Source organism: Ostrinia nubilalis, chromosome 18, assembly GCF_963855985.1.
Source record: "Ostrinia nubilalis chromosome 18, ilOstNubi1.1, whole genome shotgun sequence".
NCBI classification, from domain to species: domain Eukaryota; kingdom Metazoa; phylum Arthropoda; class Insecta; order Lepidoptera; family Crambidae; genus Ostrinia; species Ostrinia nubilalis.
In genome coordinates this window covers 7,006,387-7,033,931 of record NC_087105.1, presented here as the reverse complement: position 1 = coordinate 7,033,931, position 27,545 = coordinate 7,006,387, and the positions used below count along the sequence as shown (strand labels likewise).

General features: G+C 36.5%; 2 protein-coding genes across 6 annotated transcripts in view; one reads left to right on the top strand and one right to left on the bottom strand.

Annotated features, from left to right (window-relative positions):
• LOC135080635 (synaptosomal-associated protein 25-like) overlaps positions 1-10,064 on the top strand; it is a 43,593-nt gene extending 33,529 nt beyond the window's left edge. For 2 of the 5 annotated variants that reach the window (XM_063975325.1, XM_063975324.1), the window contains exons 6-8: positions 119-247; positions 748-892; positions 7,320-10,064. In XM_063975325.1, coding sequence (XP_063831395.1) covers positions 119-247; positions 748-892; positions 7,320-7,385 — 340 coding nt within the window. In that variant the 3' untranslated portion in view covers positions 7,386-10,064. Of the gene's footprint in view, positions 1-118; positions 248-747; positions 893-1,812; positions 3,345-7,319 lie in introns of those variants that run through there. The other 3 variants (XM_063975328.1, XM_063975326.1, XM_063975327.1) reach the window with 2 other exon arrangements.
• A 772-nt stretch (positions 10,065-10,836) lies between these two features.
• The window catches only part of LOC135080631 (zinc transporter ZIP1-like), a 34,185-nt gene continuing 17,476 nt past the window's right edge, over positions 10,837-27,545 (bottom strand). The window contains exons 2-5 of the mRNA XM_063975318.1: positions 15,417-15,801; positions 14,835-15,042; positions 12,873-13,015; positions 10,837-11,692 (exon numbers count right to left, since the gene is read on the bottom strand). Of these exons, the coding sequence (XP_063831388.1) occupies positions 11,686-11,692; positions 12,873-13,015; positions 14,835-15,042; positions 15,417-15,801 (743 nt within the window). The 3' untranslated portion in view covers positions 10,837-11,685. The remainder of the gene's footprint in view (positions 11,693-12,872; positions 13,016-14,834; positions 15,043-15,416; positions 15,802-27,545) is intronic.

The window sequence follows — 27,545 nt, the reverse complement described above, 5'->3', positions numbered from 1 at the left end:
TTTAAGACAAGAAGAAACAAAAAATAACTAAAATCAATCAAGATCGTGTTAAAATAAAACTGGAAGTAACACAGTGTATATTTCTGGAAATTAAAGAAATGTTATTTAAAAATTCCAGGGGAGCATCATTCAAGGAAGACGACGGTACGTGGAAAGGCAACGACGACGGCAAAGTGGTGAACAACCAACCGCAGCGAGTGATGGACGAGCGCAACGGCATAGGTCCACAAGCGGGATACATAGGCAGGTCAGTAAATTAGCTTAAGTTATAAAATGTATGCACTCCTCTGGGAAAATTACATTTATGTCTATTCAGCTATCTCCGCAAATCACTGACGTATTTACTATCCGCCTTTTATGATATTTAATGTTAAGTCAAAAGCTTAGTAGACTTGACAAAAGCATTTGATAAACTCGTGTTTTTAACGTGGATGTGCAACATTACTTAAAATGAAAATTAAGACAGTTAAACTGTTATTAGTTATCAGATGCACTGCAATATAAACGAATTTTGAATGAAATTTGATCATATTCATAAAAAACTTCGTAAAAATTATGGTGTTCCACAAGGTCCAACATTAGGTCCCATGATGTAATTCTGATATTATGTAAAATTCTGATGGATCCCCTTTTTTTGAAAATTGAACACCAAGCGCATTAGATATCTTCAGTATTTCTAAAACTTTTATTTTTATGGATTTAATACAAACAAGCAGCAGCAACTTACGAAAGCTTGGTATTATTCAGGATAACAAATGACGCTCGCGAAGATGAGATGGAGGAGAACATGGGGCAAGTGAACACCATGATCGGAAACCTGCGCAACATGGCGCTCGACATGGGATCCGAGCTCGAGAACCAGAACCGCCAGATTGAGCGCATCAACCGCAAGGTAACATACCGCGTTATTCTTCGCTTTGGAATATTTTGCAATACAAACGTTGAATTTTTTTCGAGTGCCTTCGACCATTTACATTTTCATAATATAAGTTTTCCCCAGTCTGAAAAATTTAGGATAAAGATAATAAGAACTTATAAAAGTAAAAAATATAGGACGTAAATATAACATGGCCTATAGTATTTTTCTTTTTAATTATTTCCTACTGATCATCAACATTCTTATTAATCTTAAAAATAATGGTCGCATGCACTCTGTTTCTATACACTAATAACTTATTTTACCAAAATAACAGGTTTTCCAGGTTAATTTTTCCACCTGTTTCTAACTAAATTCTTTTTCAATATCTGATTGTTGTTGTTGAAAGGAGACGCGTTAAAATTTCACACAAATTCTATCGTGTCTCTTGTTTTTTCATTGACATTTTCACCATCTATGTGTTTGCCTGTCACATTAGAAGTGGACGTGCGAATAGAATTAATAGAATTTTCCTTGTCTACCCTTCGATCTTGCGACTATCTATCGCTTATTGGCCTTCAAAATTCAGTCACTCGCTTATCTGGCAACTGTCACCTAGAACTGTCCTCTCCACTCGAAGCATGTTTTCTTCCATATGACCTTCGTAGTGTTTGCTAGAATTGATTGGTTGTTGTGAAAATTACTCCTCGATGTCGCGGATACAAACTCGAGACACGTCCACGACTCTCCAAAACACATCTGTCCACACTGTCATTGTGTACCCGTGTATTGACTAGAGATCGCATCCATCGACTAACGTTCGAGGTAGCTTCATCAGTAACACTGTCATTCACATCCACTAACATAACATCGTTTCAAAGACAGCGACTAACATTTTTATAAGTGCAGTCGCTGTGGATTGAACAAGAAGAAACAAATCGCGTTGTTCTCTTTAGGGCGAATCGAACGAAACGAGGATAACTCTGGCGAACCAGCGCGCACACGAGCTTCTCAAGTAGACGTCGGCGGCGCTCACATTACACACAGACACACGCGGTCTCGTGGTCGCGGGCTACTCTTCGGTTGCGGATACCAAGAACTATCACATTATATGCAATATACTATATCACACAATCATTATTATCATCAACATACCCTCGATCTTTATAGTGGAAAAAAAATAATCTCTCATTTATAATTACATTCACAAAATTAACATGGCCATGAGAAGCTAGAGACTTTCCAATTCGCATTCAAATGCGACTATTGCTTTTGGGTTTCAAAATTCAGTCACTCGCTTTCCTGGCAACTGTCACTTAGATTTGTCCTCTCCACTTGAAGCATGTTTTCTTTCTTGATATGACCTTCGTAGTATTTGCTAGAATTGATTGGTTGTTGTGAATATTACTTCTCGATGTGGCGTCTTGCAAACTCGAGATGTCCACGACTCTCCAATATACCTACGTCTGTCCACACTGTCATTGTGTACCCGTGTGTTGACTAGATTGACTAGTGATCGCATCCATCGACTAACCCGAGGTAGCTTCATCAGTAACACTGTCATTCACTTCCACTAACATAACATGTGTCGTTTAAAAGACAGCGACTGTAGCACACGTTTCATTAACATATGAGTATGAGTACAGTCGCTGTAGATTGAACAAGAAGCAGAAATAAATCGTGTTCTCCTTAGGGTGAATCGAACTCAACAAGGGTAGAGCTGGCAAACGAGCGTGCACACGAGCTCCTCAAGTAGACGTCTGCAGCGCACACACTCACACGCGGTCTCGTGGTCGCGGAGTACTCTTCGGTTGCGGATACCAACAATATCACACTTTAGTATATCATCAACATAATTATACTCGAACTTTGTAGTGGAAAAATCACTCTCTTATTTTAATTACATGAACATGAAATGGCCATGAGAAGATAGGCAAGTAAAACGGCCTTATCCACAATATCAGTAATCTAACTTAGCAAATGTTCTTAGCAATTCTAAGCACGTTTAATTTTAAGTGGTACTTTCGTACAGCCTTGAAAATATACCGTCGTTTACTTGAGTCATTATAATAGTTAATTTTAAAGCAAAAACGTTACACATAAGGATCAACTTCGCCGATGTTGCGTTAGGATTATTTACTCAATGGTACCGCAACCAGTACGCCGTACAATTTCTCGCTTACCTACTATTCTACCTTGAGATATAAATATATCTAAAAATATATATCCAATGTTACATTAAAATCTTGATATATTCGAATGTTTAGCATGCTACTGTATTAAGTGAACATCTAACCTCTTCTTTACGTTATACGGCTAATTAGACAACTCATCCCGCTTTAAACTCATCTGTGGGATGAGTTGACTAAATCGTGAATTTAATATTTTTTCTTAGTCAACTGATCCCACTTTAAATAAATGTGAAAATGTATTGTATTATTTGAAATTTAAGTACACACGTGAGCAAAAGTCTTTAGAGAAAAATAAAATGAAACACCGTCGTTTTGTTTTACTAAAATATTAAGAAAATCACATAAATATACTACTAAACACTTTTGTTCGTGACTATATAAATCATAAAATGTTTCAGTGGGATCACTTGCCTGATTCAAAACATTCATTAGGTCTACTCATCCCGCGGGATGAGTTCGACCGGCCTCAGTTGACTAAAGAGCCATACAACGATATTCCTATCTTCGCTTTCAATATCCTACTCTTTCTATCGCTCAAAATGGTATTAAGATAAAAAATCCTAGACCTTCAGCCATCGGTGCTTACCTGTCAAGTAGAATATTGTCGATTAATGCCAATATGAAGCTAGAGACGTATTAAAGCATTCGATTTCCAATTCGCATACGAATTGCACTTATCGTGCACATTTCTAAACGGTTGGTGAACTCGAATTATACAAAAATACGTCTTCCATGCTCACTGTACTTAAAATCTAAAAAAAAGCGAATTAGCTCATAGTATCGTGGTCTCTTGAGACACAATTCGTTGGTGCTCATTTTATGCAGTATGCCATGTGAAATTACAATTATCTAATATTAATTACCCATTTATGTCTATGTCATTATCGTATACCTACCTTAAAACATTAGTAGATATTAGGAAAATATGACAGTGAGAATCGTTATTTTGAGAAAATACATTTACCCATTGTTAACATTGTAGTGTACTTGTTAATAATGCTAGGAATCCGAAAACAATATTGCTTCAAATTGTTTCCTGTTGTAATGTAACAGATACTTGTTATTCCAAGGTTCGTCTTGTTCGTTTTCTAAATACATATTCGTTCGTTCGTTTCAGCCAAATGACGTCCACTGCTGGACAAAGGCCTCCCCCAAGGCTTTCCACAATGAACGGTCCTGCGCTGCCCGCATCCAGGCTCTTCCCGCGACCTTTACCAGATCGTCGGTCCACCTAGTAGGAGGCCTGCCCACGCTACGTTTTCCAGCCCGTGGTCGCCACTCGAGAACTTTCCTGCCCCAACGGCCATCGTCTCTACGAGCTATGTGCCCCGCCCACTGCCACTTGATTTTAGCAATTCTGCGAGCTATGTCGGTTACTTTGGTTCTCCTACGGATCTCCTCATTTCTGATTCGATCACGCAGGGAAACTCCGAGCATAGCCCGCTCCATCGCCCTTTGGGTGACCTTGAGCCTTCTTATGAGGCCCATAGTAAGCGACCACGTTTCGGATCCATATGTCAACACTGGCAACACACACTGCTCGAAGACTTTCGTCTTGAGACACTGCGGTATTTCGGACATGAGTATATGGCGAAGCTTCCCGAACGCTGCCCATCCGAGTTGGATTCGACGATTGACCTCTTTCTTATACATATAAATACATATTAAAATATGTTAATAAAAACAAATAATATTCGATAATAGATTCCAAAAATATCCGTAGAATTTTTGTATAATTTGAAATGCTTAGAAAATGATAGTGCAATGTAGACGTTTTCATACTATGTATAACTATACAAGTGTAATATTAGGCTTAAAAATAAAATAATTTTAGTCTTATTTTTTCTGTCAAGTGTATCGTTTCTATTCGAAATAAGTTTGCAGAGAGGGACGCATAGATGGATTCTGTATGGAAATATGAAAGGGATGAAGTGATATGTGATAATAGGTTGAAATAAGAAACTAATATTAAATTCAGAGGTCTTCGCGAAAGTAATGCAATATAGACATTCATCGGATCTCATATTTATTTTCCTTTTTTCTTTCATAGGAGCATTTATGTCTGTGCAAATAATTCATCATTCAGACAAATGTTTTTGTTTTTTTTACAATTTCAACTTAAAAGACGTTTATTTTTATTTGACATCTAGCTCTTTCTTCATAAGCCCCAGTTGCTTACTCTAAGCAATATCGACCAATTAAGGATTTTTCACATATTTCCTAAACTTCACATATCCATAATAAATTAGGACATACATATCTGCTTCTATGAAATCTGGAACTGTGTATTTTGTAACTAGCAAATATTATAGCTGATAACTTAAATACTAGTATTAAATAAAACATTTAATTCTTTTGCTATTATTTTGAGAGAAAATAAAATATGTAATTTTTGAATTATTCATTTAGCTTTTTTTATTTTTTTCGGCATATTAAAAAATATTGGCAACAAATATTTTAGTTTCTAAATAATGTGCAAACACATTATGTTATTTAAAACATTTTTAGGTTTATGCGAAGTTAAGTAAAATGAAAAATGATTACATTACATAATTATACTTTAAGTAATAAAACCAACACCAACTATGTAATTAATTTAACAATATTAACGTTGATACTATTAGGTATAGGCCCAGCATAGGCACTTCCTTATTTACGCTTACTGACATCTAAATAATTAAAATATTGCTTAGTTTATATTAATTATATTATATTGCATTTAATTTAACTTTTATTCATTTTTGATGCATAACAGATACGTAATTAGTTTTTTCATCACTTATGAAGCAATAAATGATTATGATTATGAGTTCTTAAAGTGAGCTAATCATTAAAAAGTAATAACAGTCATAAATATAGCTTCAATATTTTTTAATAAGTTTCTAGATTTAGTTAGTTTACACCTAATTGAGATCTACAATATAGCAACTATATTCAAATGCAACTTCAGACATAAGTAGTCCATTAAAATTATTGGTTTAAAAAAATCTAAATTTGGGATCATAGTCAACTTTGTATCCATAAAAGACAAAAACGGCAAGTACTTAAATCAATTTGAAACCACGAGACTCACACCTCAACACACGCATACAAAAACACACACCGATGAAGACCGTGAGTATATTATATTTTTACATGAGATTGACGTTATATGCTGAGCACAGCTTTATGTTATAAGCGAGCTACATGCACAGTTAGCTTTTAAAATTTTAGATGTCGTACCGCCTTGACTTTGCTAAGAAACAAAAAATTAGCAATGTCTGCTTTATTTTTTACGCTGTACAATTCACATTATGTGTTTTAATGCCTGAATTAAATAGGTTTAAAACTATATTTAAGCTACTGTATGCAAGTAAATAAAATATAATCTGAGGATTGCTTAGCTTAGTAAAGTCACGGCTTATTCGCAAATGAAAGATCTTGCCTTAGAATTTAAAGTTTTATAAATAAAGCAATTACTGCGCTGACTCCGAATCATACGAGTAAGTATGTATAAATAAAAGTTTGGCCAGGTCTTTTATTATGCATTAAAATATAACTGAAAGTTTTATAACAATACAATACACGTTTTGCTCATATTACTAACCGACAAAATCACGATAGGTAATTTGAGGGATTAAAATCGAAATTCCAACTGTGCATCATTTTATTTTCTGGAACCTACTTATTCTGTTTCTTCTCAGTGCAGTATACCTCGCACTCCTACTTTATTACGATCATCTTCCGGTGAACCATTCACTAAATCTTTCTGTATTTTTTTGTTTTATTGAAGTTTTTTATTTCTTTTGTTTGGTTTTCGTCCAACTGAAGTTTCAGTAGGAAACTTGAGTTTTGTTTCAAAATGTTTGACATAGATATTTTATGTCAAGTGTTTTCTACTCCGATAATAAACTACGGCAAGTATCTAGTCCAGTTTAAATAACAGTACTAATAACTGGTTAAAAAAATGAAGGCTCAATATGAAGACTTTTTTAAAACGTTACAAGTTGTCCGATAATTTTCTAAGTTTATATTTGTTAGTATTTACATAGTGCAAAGTTGCAATTTTTATAAATTAATTTTATTTATTGTATATCGGACAGTTTGTAATTATTATGATTATGTAATCATATTTATCCACCGGTTTGATAAATCTCAAATTAGTCGAGTTACCAAATCAATTTAGATTTCAAGTTAGTTATGCCATTTGATTTGATAGCTCAATTAATTTCTGTAATCAAATTCCGGTGGATTGTGTAATCAGTTTCTGATATGTTTGTACTATTTTATAGGGCGAAAGCAACGAGACACGCATAGCGGTCGCAAACCAGCGGGCGAACAAGCTTCTCAAGTCCTAAGCGCACCCTACGCGACCCTTACCCAAATGACGCTACCACTTGCAATCCAAAACGCCAATAACGTAGTATTCGAAGGCTTTGTCTATATCTGTAATATGAAATATAAAAAATTGGCCGACATACTGTAAAATGAATTCAATCCTTCATTATATCAGATATAGACAAAATGTTCCCATTCTAAATTACTTAAATAAACATAATATTTGTTTCTTATCTGAAATTAACTTAATATATCAAAGAAATATTTTGATGCTGATTGAACACATAATTAATATTAAGACGTATGGCAATAAGTAATATAAAGATCTGATCAGTCTTATTTAGAATGGAAGAACATAATACTGACGTATTTTTCACTTATTAGACCGTATTTGACGCAATATTAAAATAACTTTTTGTACTAGTGATAGCAATATGTTTGGTAAGCGTCATTTTTGTCTCAACAATGAAATGGCTGTAATAATGGTAAGTACAGTTGCATAGTCCTATATTTTCATCTGTTATGCATTTAATGTTGAGGTTCCAAACTAGTGAGTACATATCAAAACGAGAAGTTGATGTTGCTGTGTCTAATAATGTTGCTATATTATGTAGAAAGTTTAATATTTAATAGGCTTTGACCCTAATACAACGTGATCCTATTTCAGTTTTCAACTTAACTGTACTTACCTCACGATTTTGCACAAATATTTGAACTCTCACTCACGGTTCACAAAAAAAGTTTGTATTATATGTATAATTTATTTTATAACTCCCATTAATGTTAGTCATGGTTTAAGTTATTTATTTTTATTTACATACATAGTTTAGTTAGCTCATGAAATGGCTATCGGTAAACTGATTTGCGTGGTAGAATTTTTGTTCCAGTAATGTGCCAAAATATACTTTTTCTACTTTTACTTACTCATAAATATTTAACAATTTTTTTTTTATCAAACTACTATTCTTCTTTTGATCGAATCATTGATATGAAATCTATAAATAAAAATAAAAGTTTTGTAGTCAGTTCTTGTTGTAATAAAATTTGACGCTCAATATCAAATTAATAAAATCTAGTTAACACCTTTGAGTGACTCGTATTCAATATAATATGCAATATATTATCATATTGGATGTCTTCAAAAACTATTAAAGAATAAATAAATTTATAGCGTTTGTATCTAAGATATTTACTCAAAATCGGGATGTTAATTTTCTTATTATGAAGCTGTTTTACTGTGATTAAGCTTTTATTATGAATTGTCTTATTATTGACGATGCTTTTTATAGTTTTTTAGATTAAGATAATGGTGCCTGAATTATATTTCAATTTATCAGTTAAACGTAGTCACGAGTTGCATTTAATATTTTATAAGTTTCAGAATTGTAGCCTCAATCTTATTTCAGTTTAAACTACGTAGGAACGTAATAAACCAATTATATAAGGCGTATAATGCGGTGATAAATGCTTCGACCTTCGTACCAACCAATACATAAACTAATTAAGGTTTAATAACCTTATTTCTTTAAAAATAGTTACTGTTATTACTAGATATTATAGACCTGGCTTCAATATGACATAAGGTATAAAAGTGGTAGCACTTTCACAGTATAATGCGCCTTAAGGACGTTTTATACGGATCGTCTGTTGTTTACAAAGCCCTAAGGTCAATGTTACAGTTGAGAACCCATTAATGCGAACAACGTCCACTCCGTATAAACTGACCGTTATTTAAAACAAATACTATAACGTTGTAATGTGATTACAACACATGCAATAGTCTATTATCTATTATAGTTGAAAATTTAAAACTTTATTATTACTTAAAGTGTATTGTTGTAAGTATGACGAATAACATGTACCGGCCTTAGAGATAATGAACGTAGGAATGTTAAAGGCGAGGCTTGACAAATTATACTATATTCGTGTACCAGGTAGCCGTAAGTTTTCGAAATTTCTCTATGTCTTTTCTCTCAATCGTATTAGTTTCTAAGAGATAAGGTGCGTGCATTCGCACTATTAAAAGTTTATCTAAGTAAATATTTTAATATCAACATATTTTAAACCGTGTTGTCTTGTAACCTCATAGATTGTTTTTGTAACAGCTACTCAATTTATCCAATAGATGTGTAATTTAACCGCCTGCATACTCTGTATCTGTTTTTATTCAGCCTAAATATATATAATACTTAGGATAAAGTAATTATATCTATTTTTCTTTAAGAATAGATATATATATAATAACGGATAGTATAAAATGTTAATTTCTAATTACATTATTGATTTGTTAAATTACAAAACCTATGTTTCATTTATATTTTACCTGAACCACAAAAACTCGTTAGAATGATAACAAAAACACTTTTCATATAAAATAATTCACTTTATTAAATGTAGGAAGACTAATTACAATGTCATTTACCAGAGTAATTACAAAGTCATTTTGTACCGTTCAGTGAATTTGTTACATTAATAAGAAAGCCATTTAAATTCGTAGGTAAGATAATTATACAAAATATTAATTCTTTTGCTCTAAACACGGGGGATGGCACATCAAGCGAAACACTGTCATCTTATGTAAGTTGTAATAGGTGCGATTTTGCATTAAAAATGTATAGTTCGATGTGCTAGGGACAAAATTGTTCAACTAATACCTTATAGATATCCTAAATCAGTCTGTAAACAATTCAGGAACCTTAGTAATCATACTGAAAAATCATTATTGTACGACCTACTGTATTATACTGACCTACATCAATAAGTCATATTATTGCTTATAAATAAATCTTTAGTCTAATCACATTATTATTAACACAACTCAAAAGTAGATAAAATTAAATTATAATAACTTAACTAGTTTAACTACCTACACAAAAAGAACCGAAAACTATCAACACGAATTTACAACAATAGGTAGGGATTATTTTATAAATTCAGGAATGTTTAAATTCTTATTGAAAGTAGGTATAACATATATATATAATATATATATGTTACGGTTAATGTGATAAATTGAAAATTATTAATAATAACCGGTTATTATGAATAATCACCGTCAGTCGCGGTAAAAGTGATAAATTAATCACATTTAACAGTGATTATTTAATAATTCAACCTCAGTACTAACAAATTTTATAAAAGACAACAACATCTTGTGTACTTGCTCGTGTACAGCCAAACTTTTGAACGTTTTGGTATCATATATTAATATAATTTGGCATAATGAGTTTGGAATGTTTCTTGCATAATATTACTTTTCCATGATGCCTATAACATAATGTTTTGAATTAAAGTGAAAAATAGGTTAAGGTGCGGCGGGGGTGGCCCTTGGGCCACCCCTAAGCCGCCTATTTAGTTTTATACACACATAAATGACCTCATATTAATCACATTTACCAAATCATGCGGTAATTATTCATAATAACCGGCGATTATTCATAATTTTCACATTTATCACTTTGACCGTAACATATATATTGAAATAGATAATTTTACAAGTGTTTCGGTAGAAGTCTGAAATTCCAATACAAAAATTTACCTACCTATTAAATATGTAGTTAGATCGAATTACTTTTTCGATTGAATAAGTTATTTCGTGTCCTAATTATAATACAGTTAATTATCACAAAAATATGTAGGCTAAGTTTTCTTTGTTATGCAGACGTTTTCAAAGAAAAGCTGCATGCAAGCAAGATTTTGTATCAATTAGCAATCGTAAAGATAAAAATCCTGTAGCACTCTTCTAATTCAAATGCTTAATGACGAAGTTATATTCAAATATTTTAAAGATAAATAATATTATTATTAGTCATAGCGTAAATGCATAATGGCAACAAGCAGCAAATATACAAAAATACATTTTAATATTTACAAATTTTTGTACAAACCTTAAAAATATAATTTTGAATTAACTCCCTGTTTAAAGTTTTAGTGACTGTTGGTAACATCTAAATAATCGTTGGTTTAAATATTTTAAATAAAAGAAATACGAGCAACTACAATAATCCTCTATCTAACGTTAGGACTTTTAAATTCCTTATCAAGTTAATATGGGTGGAGCTATCTTCCAAAATTGTGTAACGGGGGGATAATCCTTCTAGCTGGAACGGGTTAATGGATGTCACACCCTTGTCCTCCATAATATTTATACAGTATACAGCGCACTTCAAAATAAATAATCTACTTTAACTACTTATCTTAAAACTATAGCAGAAACTTGGCTACATAGTGATTAAGATTTAATTGGTAGGCGATCCATGGTGCAGGGATCCGTCGGTCGCCAATGAAATCATATAGCTCAGTTGTCTTGGAAACTTATATTTAAGATCTGTGACGAAACAAAACATACTTATTAGTGGACTACTCCATTAAGCAAAATTAATTACTTTATTACTATGTGGTATGTACTATCCTCATTTTCCAAGCGCAATCTTTTATGCAAAGAAAGATTGAGCTCGAGGCAAATTATCTCTAATCTCAATTAAAAATAGATTGAAGTAAAAATCGGCTTGCTCTAAATATTTGCTCGAGTAGATATGTACTGTTTTTGAAAATAGACTTGGCCCGCATTTTAAAACGATGTTCAAATCTCGTATTAAACTACTATTGGTAGAATTTCAACATTTTGAGCAGACCCATACCTACTGTTCTTATTCTGAGAGTCATATTTTAATGAAAGAAAGAAAGAAAAATATTTATTCGATGCAAGTAGGTACACAGCAAGATAATAACTAAAACTAGACAACAGAACGTCTACAAGCACCAAAATGGCATCAGCTCAGTATAGGTACGCCGTGACGGCAGAGAGCGCGTCACGACCACTGGTATTCTGCGGATGCCAGTTGAGGTAAAGGGCGCAGCTCGCCCAGGAACAATCGGTTAACGTAACAAGTAATTTTAAACATAGATACAGCCTAGACAGGTTATTTAATTACATTACTTATGTATAGCAAAGATTCTAATAATAATTAATATAAATTAATAACTACAACCATGAACAAACAACTCATGCACAGAAATTAGTTCTTACGATTTTCTTTTTGTGATATGAATGGTACTTCTATAATGCTATTATGTGTGCTTTTGAAGGTTTAAAAGATACTTTTTGTAATTTAATTTAAAAGAATTTAACGTGTGACAATTTTTAAAAGGCGGTGGTATATTATTCCAGCATTTCGTGGCAGAGTAACGGAAACTACCACGAAATGCTGCGGTACTGTGGCTTGGACATCCAAGGCGTGAAGCAAGCCTCACACTCCGATGGGAAAATAAAAGTTTCTCATATAAATATGGCGGACTTTTAGTATGCACAACCCCAAACAGTAAACACGCGTAATGGAGTGCACGCCTAGATTTCATGTTAAGCAGGTTTCCTTGATTGAGAAACGGCGAGACATGGGCTCTACGCGGGCTCATGACAGTCAGTAATACTCATAGGGCCTAAAAGAGCACGGATAAATGTTACAAAACGACAAAGTCTGTATGTAGGTAAATGATATAAAACTCACTCTAAAGTAACTTCCACGATCACATTGACCATAGTCATGATTGCGAATCCGGCGAAGCCGAACAGGAACTGTCGGATGCCGGAGCCGTCTCGCTTCCACACCTCGAAGAATACCACGTACACCAGCGTTCCGCATGCCAGACCCTGGAAACATAATAGGACTTGGTTAAAATAGTATCCATACTAATCTTACTATACGCCAAACACATTGAGGGAGCGATTTTAAAAACAAATTCAGCCATTTTATCCTATTTTCTTTTTAAATGTTTTTTTAGACTCTTCATTGATATTACTTTGCAATATACCTACCAAACTTTACGATGTCGTCGGTCCACCTTGTGGGTGGACGTCCCACTCTGCGTTTTCCGGTAGGTACGCGGCCTCCATTCCAGAACCTTGCTGCCCCATCGGCCGTCAGTTCTGCGTACTATGTGCCCTGCCCATTGTCACTTCAGCTTGCTAATCCGTCGGGCCACGTCGGGCTATGTCAGCGACTTTAGTAGTTTCTGATTCGATCTAGTAAAGACGACGCCGCGACGACATCGTTAAAGGTAGCAGGAGGAAGGCGCTGGACGCAGGCCGCTACCAACCGGACAACATGGAAAGCATTGGGGGAGGCATAGGTTCAGCAGTGGACATCCTATGGCTGAGATGATGGTGATGATGATGTACCAAACTACTTTGCTTTCCTATCTTTCAAACTGGCAATGCCCTCAAAACTCCCAAACTCACGGACGTTAAAACAATTTAATTAATTAAAATAAATTTTAATTTTTAAATTACTTAATCAAACCATTTAATCTTGCCTTTCTCGTAAATATGGATAAGCTAATCGATTGATCGGTATCACTGGTTGACATTTTAATTGGTTAAATACCTACCTGGGAAGCACGTAATTAAGGTTGATAATGACTAAGACACATGACCGCTGCTTATGAAACCTATTAAATTCTCATTCATCATGATTTAATAAGTATCTACGTGTAAATAAGAAGGTGATTACCTATATCACTTATTTTGGTGAAAATTAATCTTGATGATAGCGGTATTAATCTTTTGCACGCAAGTAGGTAGGTAGGTACCTGTATATTATAGATTAGTTCGGATTTAAAAAGAAAAGAAAAAGTAGGTAAGTACATTATTAAAGGTTAATAAACTCGGTTTTATTATTTCTTAGATATCACAATCAAAATAATTATTGCAGGTGTTTTTCGACCCCAATAAGTAATACCAGTGTAACAAAATCCTTCCATGTCACCAATAAAATTATTCTATTCTCTGCCGACACGTGATACCTACCTACCACATCGACTCGGAATTGTTAAAACTTGGTCTTCCATCTGATTTAGTAACCCAGAAGGTTAAAAGTACCTACCTAGGTAGGTACAGTCACGTGACCTGGATTCTAAAAAAACTTGTACTGGAACAAAAACCTAACAATATTTTTGTTAATTTGTCCAGACTATTTCAAACGATAGTGTCATCCTAGTCATTAGTTACATTATTTATCATAGATACTAATCAAATAAAAAAAAACAATAAATAAGTGCTACGAAGCCTCTATTAGAGAAGGTCGTCCTCCATTGAAAGAAAGAAAGTATTTATTTGATGCGAGTATTAAAAGCGTTACAAATAAATAACAACTTAAACACTAAAAACAGAGTACACGCACCAAAATGGCATCTGCTCAGTATAAGCCGTGACGGCAGAGAGCACGTCACGACCACTGGTATTCTGCTGATTGGAGACTAAATGCTCTGATGATGATGGTAAAATGATAAAATTCCTAGAAAGAGAACCGGTGTAGAGTACCTACCTATCTAGACACGCGGTCGCGTGGCAGCCAAGTTCAAGTAACAGAAGTAGCGAGCCGCACCGTGTGTAACGACGAACCATTAGGAGCCACTTTAACTATTTCACATGAACGTGTCAAAGGCTTACGCAATTTAGTACTTCATATTACCTGCAACACTACAGAGTAAATGCCCGCCTCCGCCGCTCCCGCGCCACCCACCAGCAGTATACCGATGCCAATGCCGAACGCCGAGACGAAGGAGAAGGTGAAGATGTAGACGATGGACAGCCAGCGCTTGGTGCCGGCAGCCAGCAGTTCCACGCCGATGCAGAAGGCGATGATGTACTTGTGAGCGGACACCGCGCCGAACATATACCTGTGGGTACGAAGAGGTGATAAAGTATTCGTATCTTCGGCGACAATTCTAAAGAAGTGGGTACGGGACTATTCCCATCTCTCGTTCCGACCGCTGCAACTCCTGTGTAGCCAGGATCTACAGCTAGACCGCCAATAAAAACCCAACCAGTGAAGGTCAAGTTTGTCCCAGGGGAAAGTTACTACTGTCATTGGACCCGCAACGAAATTAATCAGAAGAACATGATGACTTGTTGTTTCAACTCAATGTGCTTACTGCTTATTAATTCCAAAGCAACATAATTAACTTTTTATTTGTTTGTGTACAATTTCAAGTAAGGTAGGTAAGTAAGTTACTTGTAGGTATCTGTATGAACAAAATATAGATGTCCTTACCATACATTAGCGACAGAAGACTCTAGCCCCACAGCCAGTCCCTCAAACAGTTCGTGGATCGACAAAGCCAAGACGATCAGCAGTCCTCTGAGAGCGGACATCATAGAATCTTCTTCGGAGTCTATATCCAATTGCTGAGTGTGGCTGTGACCATGGCTAAGTCTGCTAGCTCGTGCATTCTCCATTTCTCTCAGCTCATCCTTCATGGACTGAGAATCGCTGCTAGGTTTGCGAATACTGAAAGTCCTAGACAGGTTGGAGGACTTCTTATTTCTGCTGTCAATGTACATGTGGACCAGCTCCTCGATCAAATACATCATGAAGAATCCCATCGACATGATGAGCCCGCCTAAGTAGACCGGCAGGTCTGCTAAGTCACCATCCTCTGAAAAAGAAATAGTAGGTAACAATAAATAAGTACCTTCGCTCAAACCGCAAACTACCCGTCGTCATGTTTTAGTAAGAAACTATTGATATCTACTGAGAAATCAAGAAGATTCACAAGACTCAGGCATAGCTACTTTACCATTATTGTCTGGAAGAAATCGCTACATAGCGATAACACCTCCTAAATTGTGCCGTCTTTGTGTATCTCTTTCTTTTCTTGCCTTGTGTGGTGTATAAAGTGTATTCTATCTATCAAATTCAAATATTTTATTCAGTAGGTAACATAGGCCCTTTCCAGGGCACCTATACACGTCCCAAAATATAGCTTGCCCTACCACCACTTAGAGACAACATAATGGGCTGGTGCTGAAGAAACTCAATCACCTTTGTCAGCCTATAAGCCTATGAGGTAGTAATTCTAAAATACCTAGCTCAACCAAGTATAGAAACTCGCCTGTGCTGAGAGTAGGTAGGTACCTACCTAGGTAGGTAAGTACATAGGTACTTAATGTTGTGTGCATTTTCTGTGAAGTAGTGTGAGGCAGACGAACGGTAGACGACTACGATAAATAAATTAATCAATGCTTCTTCTTCTTCTTCTTCTTTTATTAATGGCGATGAACTTGTGTATTTTCGCCACAAGGCACACTGTTCCGCCAATATCACGTGCGCAGCTTTTACACAATGTAGGTATTTGAGAAATTTAAATTCAAAGGTATGCTAAGCAAAATACCTAAAACAAAGAGACATCACAAATAAGACAACACAATACATAAAAATAACACATACGAGTGAACACAAATGGGGGGTTTAGTTTGGAAAAAGTTTACTGCCAACTCTTGCTTGTTACAAAAGGTTACAAATTAATTTTATTAATGTTAATGAATTTAACTAGAGATTTCAAAGTATGGGGATTAGTAAAGTTAAGGACACATTTAAGGTTAGTTGGAAAAGGGAATTTTTTGGGAAGGAAGTCATACAACGAATGGTCAATTTTGGGGCAGTTGAAAAAGATGTGATTAGCTGTTCCTTCATCCAAGCCGCATTCGCATATGGAGCTATCCTTGATCCGCATTTTTGCGAGGTGTACAGGGGTACACGCGTGACCTATACGCAGGCGACAGATAATGGACACTGTTCTTTTTGGTAAGTGGCGGTGCTTGAAGAACCAGGGTCTTGAGGGAATATCCTGTTGGATATCAGCATAATATCTGCCTACGTATCTCTTGGAGTTAACCCAGTGAGTATTCCACGACTTGAACAGGTGTTTACGTGGGAGCGAAGAGACATCATGAGCAAATAATCTGTAGTGATCCAGTGAACCTGTGGATATAGCGTTTTTAGCACATGAATCTACAGTTTCATTGCCAGGGATACCTCGGTGACTTGGGATCCAGGCTAAAGTGACATTTAAACCGAGCTGTTTACACTCAAAAAGGGCTTCTCTAATTTTGAAAACGATGGGGAATTTAGTTTTGGATTTAAATGGATTGGCTAAAATAGATTGGAGGCAGCTCAGAGAATCAGTAAAGATCAAGGTGTTATTAAGACGGTGTGAGATAGAGTAACGAATAGCTTCTAGTATAGCGACTGATTCTCCTGTGAAGACTGATGTAACTGGAGGACACTTAAAGCTTAGTGCTATACTGTATGCAGGTATCCAGACTGCTGCGCCAGTGCATCCACCTTCATCCAGCTTGGAGGCATCAGTGTAAATTTTTAACCAACCTTGCCAGTGCTCAGAGACAATATTAATGAATTCCTGACCAGCTGAGCACGAGTCCTTAGATATGCCAAAGTTGAGGATTATTGAGGGATTGAAAAGAAGGGAATCATAGCTATTGCTGAAAAGGGGATTCAATGGAATTTTCTCAATTGGAGTAGGGAGGCGGGTAAATTTCCTGTAACTCAACAAAACACAAGGTGAACTCTGAGAGGAGTCAGAGCTACTCAGTGAAGAGAGGAGAGCCAGTTTTTCATGCAGAGGGTGATTGGAATTTTGAGAAGTTTTTACGTAAAACCGGTCGCTTAGGTATTGTCTACGCAAATATAGGGGAGGTTCCACACATTCGATTTGCAGAGCATTAATAGGCGAAGATTTCATAGCTCCCAGTATAATGCGTAGACACTTCGACTGAGTTTTATTAAGTTTTTCGAGAGCAGCTTTATTACAGGGGTCCAAAAGAAATGAGGCATAATCGAAGTGGCTGCGGACAATAGCGTTGTAAAGTAATTTCTGTGAGTATGGATGGGCACCCCACCAGGTGCCTGAAAGGGCCCGGAGGATATTTAGCCCCTTTTCGGCCTTACCAAGGATGTAATTGAGATGAGGGATGCCAGACAACCGGGGGTCTAAAATTATGCCTAGGAACTTCACTTGGTTGTTACAAGGAACGCTATCACCGTTCAGTGTTATATCTACCTCTGGTGTATTATGTTTACGGGTGAAGGTGACGCAACTACATTTTGGGACTGAAATGGATAATCCATGGTTTGTCATCCAGGCATTGAGATATTCCAGAGCAGTGTTTAGGCGCGAACTTGTTTCGGATATAGATTTGGATGAATAATAGAGGGCAATGTCATCTGCGTACTGAAGGATGCTGCAAAAAGATTCTACAGTTCTACTAAGGTCGTATGTGTAAATGCTGTAAAGTAGAGGGCTGAGTACGGATCCTTGCGGAAGCCCTTTCCAGACAAAACGGGGAACTAGAGAGTCTTGGTATCTCACTGCTATTGATCTTGACATCAATGTGTTGCAGATGAGACGAACCAGTTTCTCCGGGATACTCAGATAGAGCAATTTTTGCCTGAGTATTGGGAGTAACACATTATCGTACGCAGAGGCAATGTCTAAGAAGACCCCAACGAGGTACTCCTTGTTTTTAAAAGCTACGCGAATATCCGTCGTTAAAATACTTAAACTGTCTAGAGTACTATAACCTTTGCGGAAGCCAAATTGGGATTTCGCCAAAATATTATTTGATTCCAAGAACCATTCCAAACGATTTTTAAGCATGTGTTCCATTATTTTAAGGAGCACGGAAGAAAGGGCTATGGGACGATAAGAATTATGATCTAAAGGTTCTTTTCCTGGTTTGGGAATGGGGATTACAATTTGTTGTTTCCAAGCTTCCGGTAGAGTACCTTGATCAAAAAACGAATTTAATAAATTAAGAAAGAAAAGTTTAGCACTAGCCGGGGATTTAATAATAAAAGAATAAGGGATTCCATCTGCTCCAGGAGATGAATCTTTTAAGCCATCAAGAGCTGATAAAAGTTCTTCTAAGGAAAAGGGACCATCTAGATTATTTGATTGGGGGAGAAAACAACTTGTTGAAGGAAGATTATCCATAAAAGGAACATAAGGAGGGGCCAGTTTGTCTGCAAAATCATTTAGCCAAGCTGTAGGGTTGTTTGACGGGGCATTTATAGGGATTAAGGAAGTGCGGTATCTTTTGATTTGTTTCCAGACAATTGAGGAAGGGGTCCTTGGAGACATACTCTCACAAAAACTGATCCATCCCTTCTTTTTTTTTTTAGCTAAAAACTTTCTAGTTTGTGCAGCAATTTTTTGGTAAAGGATGTAATTCTCCATGGTCATTGAACGGTTGTACCTTTTTTCAGATTCCTTTCGTTTTTGGACACTGGCTGTACATTCAGAATCCCACCAAGGAGGTGATATTTTCCGAGACGGATTTTTCAAAGGTATGTGATCATCTGCTGATGTTTTTAATGTGTTCACAAAATCACAGTATACTGAAAGGGAATTAACATTATTTACAGAAGGTAAATTCTTTAATTTTTCGTTGACTGATGCATGATAGGCAAGCCAGTCAGCTTTATTTAAATTATATTTTAAGAGGGGAGGTGGTCGATTTATTGGGGGGTTATTGTTAGGCAAAGATACTAAAATGGGGAAATGATCACTACCGAGTGTGCTGTTTAAAACTTTCCAAGAACAGAGTGAAGTCAAATTTGGTGAACAGAATGACACATCAACAGCAGACGCTGGATTTTGTGTAGGGGCACATCTTCTTGTTGGACAGCCATTATTCAAAATACAAAGGTCTAGTTCATCCAAAAGGTCTAGGAGCAATGAACCTGGAGAGTCGGAATGGTAGGAGCCCCATAAAACGTGGTGCGCATTTAGGTCACCTAAGATCATAACGGGAGGAGGAACAGATAAAATAGCAGAGCGCAATTCATTGATGGAGGAAGCGTTAGGTCGGGGAATGTAAACAGATAAAAGGGAGATATCAAATATTCGCATAGCCACGACATTAATGTCTTGGCTATGCGAAGGAAGGGGGAGTTGATTATAAGGAAGGAAGCGTCTTACAAGTAAGGCACTTCCCGCGTAGCCATCATTCCTATCATCCCGGAGGCATGCATATCCCGATACACGGAAATGTGAACCAGGAACCAGCCACGTCTCCGAGATAGCTAGGACTGATGGTGAATATTTATTGATAAGATAAGTTAAATCATGTTTTTTGCGTCTAATACTTTGGCAGTTCCACTGAACCACCTCCTTGTCCATTATTATTGTAGTTTAACTGTGAGATTTGGGAAAGCATTTGCGCAACGTTGGGCGGTAGGGCGGTATTACGACCAGAAACAATATGGATGATGAGAGATAGAACCATCTGCAAAAGGTTATCCTCTCCCAGGGAAGGAGAAGAGTCACCGTTCAAGGCACAACCATTAGGTAGGGAGGAGGCACAATTGCCAATTATGGCTTGGTGTGCCTGCTTGTCGTAACCCTTATCTAACGGTGCATGAGGGCGGGATGTTCGGGGAATGGTCTTTCGGTATGAGACGGTTTGGTTGGGGCGTGAGGAGTGAGGTTGGGAAGGTTGAGAAGCGTAGCTGCTGGTTTGATGGGAGGATGGTGATTTTGTAATGTCCGCATATGATGTGCGGACAGGAGGAAACTGAGAGGAGGCCTGGGAGTATGAGATGTTATCCTGAGACATTGTTACCTTAATAGCCTTTTGACGAGAGTGCTCAGGGCATGATTTGTTTGTTGCAAAGTGGGAACCTAAACAATTAATGCAGGTGGCTTTGGCTTCTGTGGTATTACATTCCTCTGCCGTGTGTGGTTGGGAGCAACGATAGCACCTAGGTTTAGACCTACATTGCGTCTTGATGTGTCCAAAACGACAGCAGTTGAGGCATTGGATTGTCGGCAATTGGTATGTCTCGACCGGAATTGAATTATGGCAGCAGAAGACTCTTTGTGGCAGGACTTGTCCCTTGAATGTCACTACCACTGATTGTGTGGGGACCCACGATGTTTGATTATCCTCCCTAACCAGTTTTCTGTTTAGCCGACGAGCCTTTAAAAGTATACCACAACCGTCGGGGGTTGTTAAAGATTCTGCTAGTTCGTCCATTGACCAGTCAGTTGGAATGTTCCTAATGAGGCCCATGCGGGTCACATTATAAGTGGGGATGGAAGCAACATATTTATACATGGGCAGAATTTCATTGTTCAGGAAGTTATTTGCTGCACTGGCTGAAATGAATTGTACAGAAATCTTGTTTCTGCCGATTTTCGTGACGCCGTCCAAGACGATGCCTTGAATTTTATTGGTTACTAAAAATTTACCAAACCTCATGGGTTGAATGTAGGCTGGAGAAGAGGGTTCCGATTCTACATGGGAAACGTGAACTAAGAAAGGTCCTTTGTCTTCGTCACTATATGTTTTTGGGGCTATTACAAGTGAGGGGTGAGTGTACATCAATTGGCTATTTTGAGTAATTGATCCATCTGTATTCGTCCTCTTGGCCGGCTCGGTATCAACTACCGTGTCTACAAGACGGCGTTTGGTCGCCGTTTGGGAAAATAAAGGCGGGGAAAGCTCCATAGCGGCGGCCTGATCTGGAGGATCAGGCGGATCGGGAGGAATCACCTCCATTCTGCTAGGTACTTACCAAGGAAAGGTCAAGTTAAATTACCACCACCGTTGTTTTATTGATAATTGAGCTTAGGATTGGATTTCTGTAAAAATGAACAGTGAAATTACAAAAAAATACGCTAGGATTCCAGAAACACGTGTAGCCACTGACACTCGCGAACGGAACGTAATCAATGCTTATCCCTCACGTATTTTTGTTTTGACAGTCTGGTACACTTTCTATTGTTTGTCGAATATTAAAGTAGGTGAATTAATATTTTTATCGATATCCGTAGATATCGTGACATTTTGTTGTTAAAGTCGAACAAAAAACAACGAAAAAGTAAAGAGGTAATTGTACTTAAGATGCTTGTATGTTTTTCTAGTGTTTTTATATTACGGATTTAGGGCCTATACACACTGCGTTGTTTTTCAAAAAATGTCAACTGTTATTTCTTTTTTTTTTTTTTGGTATGGACTGTCCCGCTGAACCTGTTATTTCTTAGGAAATTATAAGGGAAATTACGTTAAATTTTATCTGTAGCTCTACTAGGTAATAAATTAAGGCATGCATTTAAATGATCTTTTTAAATTAGCAAAAACGGCAAATAAAAAAATCTAAATGGTCATCTATTTTAATGATTGATCCTCTTTCTTTGAGACATAAAATAAATGAAATCGATCGATATATTAACCTCTTTTGGAGAAAAAGCGCGGGAAACGTCGGTTTCGGTGGACGTCTTTTTTTGGAGAAATTATTTTTTCATTAATTTTCTATTTATAGGATCAGATAAGTAGTGCAGTGTAGTTTGTTAACTTAATTTTTATTTATATATCATATTAGTGTATCATATCTCATCACATATTGGGTAAGTTTTAACTTTTTAACTTTCCATTTCGTCCAATGGACGACGATCCTCATGACCCGGGTGGGACAGCCCCCCCGGTATCTAATTACGTTACTATTTCACGTAATAGTTCATGTCTGGACACTGAAGGATCGGTAACTGATAATAATAACTGTGAGTCAAATGTTTCGTATTCAAAACGCAAACGAACTTTATCTAGAAAAGTTTGCAAACATTGTAACAAAAAAAGGAGGAGCCGTCATAATAAATCTAATGTGTTCGATTCAACAAACGTTTTTGAATGTCAGTGTATTCTTAGTAGCAGTACTAATGAATTACAGGATGCGCCCATAGTTTCTTCATTAGATCCATCTCCATCCACTGCGAATTTGTCGGCCAATGAAAACTTAACCAACTCCCCAAGTGCCCCAGTTGCTAGACCTTCTTATGTAGCTTCAGATTTGGCACCATATGTTGTTCACATACAAAGAGTTCCATCTGATCCTAATGAAAACTGCACCATTCATCCTATATCATTTGGCTTTTTCTTAAAAAAGAATGGGATTAGAAACATCATTGATGGTAGTTTAAAAAGAATTGGAAGGAACCGATTATCAATATCTTTCTCCAAATTTGAAGATGCTAACTCATTTCTAGATAACGGGAGTTTGAAGTTCAATAAATATAAAGCATTCATACCTTCTTTTAATGTGACACGTATGGGTGTGGTGAGAGGTGTGCCGACAGACTGGACTGAAGAAGAGATTGTGAGCAATATTTCAGTACCAATAGGTTGTGGGAAAATTCTGAAAGCTAGGCGTCTTAAAAGGAAAAATATAGTTAATGGTGAGGCTCAGTTTGTACCTATAGAAACAGTGGTGTTAACTTTTGACGGTCAGGTCCTCCCTAAGAGAGTGTTTTTATGTTTTAACTCACTGCCCGTTGACCTGTATATCTATCCCACCATTCAATGTTTTAGCTGCTGTCGGTATGGCCACGTGAAAAGTCAATGCCGTTCAACTCCTAGATGCTTTAAGTGTGGTCTAGGCCACTCAGGACATACCTGTTCAGTGGAGGAAGATGAAATAAGGTGTTGTTTATGTTCAGGTCTTCATATGGCTACTAGCAAAGTATGTCCTGAATATAATAGGCAAAAGAACATAAAGGAATCTATGGCAAAAGACTGCATTACATATGCTGAGGCACTTAAATTACACCCTCCTTGTTCTAAATCTTATGCAGATGTTTTAGTATCTCCTACACCTCAGAATTCATACAATCATGTGTCATCAAATTACTCTAATAAGACCTCATACAAAAAAACTGTTTTCTTAAAGCCTAGATCTCCTCCTAGGTTCTCTAAAGGTTATGATAAATCTGCTCATGATGAAATCATTCAAGGATATAACTCTGAAATCTCTCCAAGTAAAAGTATTTTAATTAACAGCGATGAGAAATACTCAAACTCTTTAAGTAATTTATCATTAAAAGAATTAATTGTAGCCCTGATTAATTCCCTGCAAACTAATTTGTCATCCCTACCGTCCAACGCTGCCTCAATCAAAGATAGATTATTAGACAAAATTTCACATAACGAACAAAGCTTCAGCAATTCAATGGAATTGCCGCAGCATTTTAACTAAAAAAAGTGACCTTTTATATTTAATAAATAAAGAAAATCCATTTATTATTGCTCTACAGGAAACATGGCTTAAGCCTGTTTCCATTTTTAAAGTGCCTAAGTTTTCCTGTGTTAGAGAAGATCGTAGTGATGGGTATGGAGGCGTGGCTATTCTTATTAGTCACTCTACTCCGTTTTCCCATGTCCCAATTCCTCAGCACAGTAGTGATTTTTCTATTATTGCAGTTTCAGTAAATCATATAACTTTTGTCTCAATTTATATTCCTCATCCTACTTCCCACATTTATGATGAAATAGATAACATTATTGGCAACCTTCCTTATCCTATTATTATTATGGGTGATTTTAACGCTCAACATGAAACTTGGGGAAGTAGTAGTTCTAATTATTACGGTAATAGGATTTTAGAAATTTTAGATAACAATCATTTATGTATCTTAAACTCTGGCGTTGCAACCCGCAGGACTGCGCCTCATGAAGGAGTGAGCGCTCCTGACTTATCTCTTTGTTCTACTAATTTAGCCTCGTCATTATCATGGTCAACATTACCTTCATCGTATGGCAGCGACCATTTCCCAGTTGTCATTGAATTCCCAGATATTAATAGGAATGTGAATAATCGCGAACCTCGAATGAAATACAGACTGGACCGAGCTGATTGGAGCCTATTTAAGGACAAGGTGGAACAAGGTCTTTCATCTCTACCGGTTGTTAGTGAAAACAATCAATCAGCATGTGCTGAAGCTTTAGCCTCTTTATTAATCGAATCTGCTAATCAGGTATTTCCTATTAAAAACGGTCGTCATACTAATAAAATCCCCTCACCACCTTGGTGGGATAGCGAGTGCTCAGATGCTGTTAGGAAAAGAAAGGAAGCGGAAAAGAATTACTGTGCTATTTCAACAGAAGCTAATTTTAACTTATTAGTTGAAATAATGTCAAATACCAAAAAATTATTAAAACGCAAAAAGTGGGAAGGCTGGAGAAACTTTTGCTTATCCATCTCGCCAGATGTTTCCCCTTCTTTTGTTTGGACTAACATAAGAAAATTTAGATCTGCTTTTAAAGAATCCCAGCCGCCGTCTCTTAATAATACTTTAATTGAAGAATTTTTAGATAAACTTGCTCCACCTTCTGTTGCTGAGAATCTTTCTATACCCAATGATGCTTTTTTATTTACAAACATTGAACATACAGTTCTTAGCGACCCTTTTTCACTTTCTGAGCTTAAAGGAATTTTAACTTATGTTAAGGACTCTGCGCCGGGTGGCGATGGGATCCCCTACTCATTTCTGTGTAACCTTAGTAATTCTAGCTTGTTATATTATCTAACTCTTGTAAATTCTATTTTCAATTCTGGTTGCGTTCCACCTTCATGGAAATCTCAGGAAGTAATTCCAATTTTGAAACCCCATAAGCCACGAGAAGACTCCAACTCTTACAGACCAATTGCACTCTCATCCATTCTTATGAAAGTAGCTGAGCACTTAATTAAAAACCGGTTGGAATGGTTTATGGAGAGTAAAGGCTTGCTCAGCAAGAGTCAATACGGTTTCAGAAAAGGGAAGAGTTGTGCAGATAGTATTGGCATTTTTTGCCCTGATATTAGATTGGCGTTTTCATGTGGCGCTTCAGTTCTTTCGGCTTTTCTTGATATAACAGCAGCATATGATAATGTGTTGTTAACTGTTCTTAGAAGTAAACTTTTACAACTACAAGTTCCCGGTTTGCTCGTAAATTTCATCCTAAATATCTTATCTATGCGAACTATAAATGTTATTCATGATAACAAAATCTCATCCAGGTTATTAAGTAAGGGCCTTCCTCAAGGTTCCGTCTTGAGTCCTTTATTATTTAACATCTATAGCTATGATTTAGAACCTTCTATGAATAACAGTGCACATATTTTACAATATGCTGATGATCTGCTCCTCTATGTTAGTGGTAATAATATACAGTTAATGTGTGAGTCTCTTACATATTCTCTCTCCCTATTAAAATCATGGTTAGACAAAAATGGCCTTAGCCTTTCCCCTCCTAAAAGCTCAATAGTTTTGTTTTCTAGAATCCGTTTCCCACCCCCAATTAGTGTTTATTTTGATAATCAACCAATCCCGGTTAAAAATGAAGCCAAATTTCTAGGAATCATTTTAGATTCCAAAATGACAGGTCTTCCGCATTTCTATTACATCAGTTCTAAATGTGAGCGACTATTAAATATTCTCAGATGTCTAACTGGTGTCTGGTGGGGCGCTCATCCGTTCTGTTTAAAGCTTTTATATAATGCCCTTATCAGGAGTATCCTCGATTACGGAACTTTCTTTCTTGAACCCTGCAGTATAGTGGGGCTTCGTAAATTGGATTTGATCCAAAATAAAGCTCTTCGATTAGTAACTGGTGCCATGAAGTCGAGCCCTATTATTGCTCTTCAAGTCGAGTGTGTCGATCCACCTCTTAAGCTACGTCGTCAATACTTAAGTGATAGATTTTTATTCCGAACATTACAGTTTTCGAATCACCCTCTCCATTCAAAACTTACAGCTCTTTTAGAATATGTAGAATCTTCCTCATACTGGTATCACAAATCTCCTCCGTGTCTAGTAATCAGTTATCGTAAATACATATCTCTGCAAGCTCCTACCCATAGTTCCTCTTATCTGCCAATTTTTTGTAGTAAATATGAAGAGTTAATGTTCTCCCCAGAGATTTATTTTGATTTGGGTGTTTACAAAGATGATCGAAATGCCCTCACAAACTTTAATTTTATGATTGACAGGGATTGGTCTAACTGGCAACACATGTATTGTGATGCATCAAAGCATTCTACCAATAGCCAAGTAGGCGTTGGAGTCTATCATGAGCAATTAAAAATAGTTCAAAAAATCAAATTTCCCCCAGAAACATCTGTATTTACAGCTGAATGTTTCGGCCTTTTCAAATCTCTTGAATACATCTTAATTATGAAATTGCAACAAACTATTATTTTCACTGATTCAAAAAGTGCTCTTCAAGCTCTTGTTAAATTCCCTTTTAAGTCAAATACTTTCTACCCTGTAATCATGGATTGCAGGCGGCTACTATACAATTGCTTCTTAAAAGATTTGAAAGTTGTATTTGGTTGGATTCCTGGTCACAGTAATATTCCCGGGAATGAAAGGGCCGATCGCTTAGCTAATGATGCAATTTCCTGTGGTGACCTGTTTCCATATAAAAATTACAGTCATGACTTACTTTCACTTCCCAAACTCTCCCTTAGGGAATCTTGGGAAAGTCAATGGACTGACAGCAGTCAAACTAAAGCGAAACACTACAGGAATATTCAACCACATGTTCCTCTCAAACCGTGGTT